Genomic DNA, 3,053 nt, shown 5'->3' on the forward strand with positions numbered 1-3,053 from the left:
ACTCACGAGGCAGCCTCTAGTGGCCAGGTGTTGGTACTCCTGCTGGCACTCACGAGGCTACCTCTAGTGGCCAGGTGTTGGTACTCCTACTGGCACTCACGAGGCAGCCTCTAGTGGCCAGGTGTTGGTACTCCTGCTGGCACTCACGAGGCTGCCTCTAGTGACCAGATGTTGGTACTCCTGCTGGCACTCACGAGGCTACCTCTAGTGGCCAGGTGTTGGTACTCCTACTGGCACTCACGAGGCAGCCTCTAGTGGCCAGGTGTTGGTACTCCTGCTGGCACTCACGAGGCTGCCTCTAGTGACCAGATGTTGGTACTCCTGCTGGCACTCACGAGGCTGCCTCTAGTAGCCAGGTGTTGGTACTCCTGCTGGCACTCACGAGGCTGCCTCTAGTGACCAGATGTTGGTACTCCTGCTGGCACTCACGAGGCTGCCTCTAGTAGCCAGGTGTTGGTACTCCTGCTGGCACTCACGAGGCTGCCTCTAGTGGCCAGGTGTTGGTACTCCTGCTGGCACTCACGAGGCAGCCTCTAGTGGCCAGGTGTTGGTACTCCTGCTGGCACTCACGAGGCTGCCTCTAGTGGCCAGGTGTTGGTACTCCTGCTGGCACTCACGAGGCTACCTCTAGAGGCCAGGTGTTGGTACTCCTGCTGGCACTCACGAGGCTGCCTCTAGTGGCCAGGTGTTGGTACTCCTGCTGGCACTCACGAGGCTGCCTCTAGTGGCCAGGTGTTGGTACTCCTGCTGGCTCTGGGATACGGATCTCCTCAACTGCTAAACTCTTCAGGTGATCGTAGATTAACAGTTTAAATAACCGCTAGATTACCCAACAGTTCAGATGATCTATTAACTTAACAAATAAGATAAATCAATTTAAACATTCGGTCAAACAGAACTTAAAGCACGTGGATAATCATAATTTAATTTAAATAAATTAAATCACCCTCCATCCCTGTGGAAATAATGTGGAAGAAAAAATGTACATATACAATCCTTGTTATTAACAATCCTTGTTATTAACAATCCTTGTTATTAACAATCCTTGTTAATAACAAGACTTGTTATGGATAAATGGGTGCACATTGGTTGTAAAGTTGTTATGGTAGTAATTTGAACTATTGCACAGTGTAAGACTGACTCAGTCAGTTTTAAATAGTGGTATGAAGTGTCTAGCAATATTCCATTTTACCGTATGTTAATCCTGAACATTGTGCTTACTGTGTTAGTATGCCGTTATCATCCTCCCGTTAAAGTATCATTTATGTCACAGTAGTACAGTTAATGTTATACGAGCCTTGTATTTTACATTATGTTATGACGTGAGTCTTCGTATATGTGTCGAGTTGAGTTGCGTCTCGGTGCTGTTGTAGTCACTGTATTACAGTGCCGTTCTGTAATAGTCAGTGTATTACAGTGACGTTCTGTTGTAGTCACTGTATTACAGTGCCGTTTTGTAGTAGTCACTGTATTACAGTGCCGTTCTGTAATAGTCAATGTATTACAGTGCCGTTCTGTAATAGTCAGTGTATTACAGTGCCGTTCTGTTGTAGTCAGTGTATTACAGTGCCGTTCTGTAGTAGTCACTGTATTACAGTGCCGTTCTGTAGTAGTCACTGTATTACAGTGCCGTTCTGTAATAGTCACTGTATTACAGTGACGTTCTGTTGTAGTCACTGTATTACAGTGCCGTTCTGTACTAGTCACTGCCGTACAGTGCCGTTCAAATCTAAACCGTTTCAAAAGTTAGTCGGCACTCGAGGTGTTATTTATTTGGGGTAAATATTTTCCAAAGATAAGGTTTGGATTTACTAGACAATCTCAGAACATGTTTAAGAGGTTTTTATTTTCCTATAATGATGTAACGAAGTGTCCATGTAGCACGGTCTATGGTGAGCCCGTAAGAAACCCAACTGCCCCGAGTGTTCTGAGAGGAAGGGAGAAACGCTTCTTGACCATAAAGAACCACGTGTTTAACACTGTATGCAAGACAGACAAAAAGCTTCCTTACCTCAGGTGGAGCTCCTATTTTCTTGACAGCAGTGGCTGCAAAACTTTATATAAAGTTCGCTCTCACCTTGAGTATGCACCCCTCTCCTGGACTGCCTTCCCTCCATCATTCATCAGAATTGTTGATTATGTGAGGAATTGTTACTTGATATAACAAGGCTCATCTCTAGTTAGTTTGGTTGGGCTGGTCAATGTATCTCAACCTTCAACACTGGGCAGATGTTGGACGACTTACTGTTATGTATAAGGTCGATCTTTTTCATCCATCTGGCCCATCGTGGACACCCTAAAGTTGGCAATCACAACACAGGGCGCTCAGCAATCAGCAGCCACAACACAAGGCGCTCAGCAATCAGCAGCCACAACACAAGGCGCTCAGCAATCAGCAGCCACAACACAAGGCGCTCAGCAATCAGCAGCCACAACACAAGGCGCTCAGCAATCAGCAGCCACAACACAAGGCGCTCAGCAATCAGCAGCCACAACACAAGGCGCTCAGCAATCAGCAGCCACAACACAAGGCGCTCAGCAATCAGCTGCCACAACACAAGGCGCTCAGCAATCAGCAGCCACAACACAAGGCGCTCAGCAATCAGCAGCCTCATGCAGACTGTGTCATTCTCTAGAATATCACTCCATCAGTGAGATATCATTCATCGGCAGACTGCCATTTGGGGCATGTTCGCTCAATATGTATATAAGTCTGACATTAAATCAACGAACCAAATGCTTTGGTGCACAGGTGCACTGTGCTCTGGTGCACAGGTGCACTGTGCTCTGGTGCACAGTTGACTCCTGGTGCATCCTGTGCCATACATGACAATTACGCAGCATTAAAGTAGACTATTCCTATAGGAAACTTAGTAATTAGTTCATCAAATAAATGAGATTCCAGAATAGGCTTCAGATGAGCTGATATAGGATAACAGCTCTTATGTACAGCTTCACTAGGAACATTATTGACATTCCTAATGAGAGAGAGAGAGAGAGAGAGAGAGAGAGAGAGAGAGAGAGAGAGAGAGAGAGAGAGAGAGAGAGAGAGA

At 46.2% G+C, this 3,053-nt stretch overlaps 1 protein-coding gene across 1 annotated transcript in view; it reads left to right on the forward strand.

The window, feature by feature from the left end:
• The window catches only part of LOC138366305 (probable serine/threonine-protein kinase irlF), a 19,856-nt gene extending 17,220 nt beyond the window's left edge, over positions 1 to 2,636 (forward strand). The window contains exon 3 of the mRNA XM_069327331.1: positions 2,321 to 2,636. Coding sequence (XP_069183432.1) covers positions 2,321 to 2,636 — 316 coding nt within the window. The remainder of the gene's footprint in view (positions 1 to 2,320) is intronic.
• Positions 2,637 to 3,053: the final 417 nt, after the last annotated feature.

Source organism: Procambarus clarkii, chromosome 19 (genome assembly GCF_040958095.1).
Source record: "Procambarus clarkii isolate CNS0578487 chromosome 19, FALCON_Pclarkii_2.0, whole genome shotgun sequence".
In the NCBI taxonomy this organism is placed as follows: Eukaryota; Metazoa; Arthropoda; class Malacostraca; order Decapoda; family Cambaridae; genus Procambarus; species Procambarus clarkii.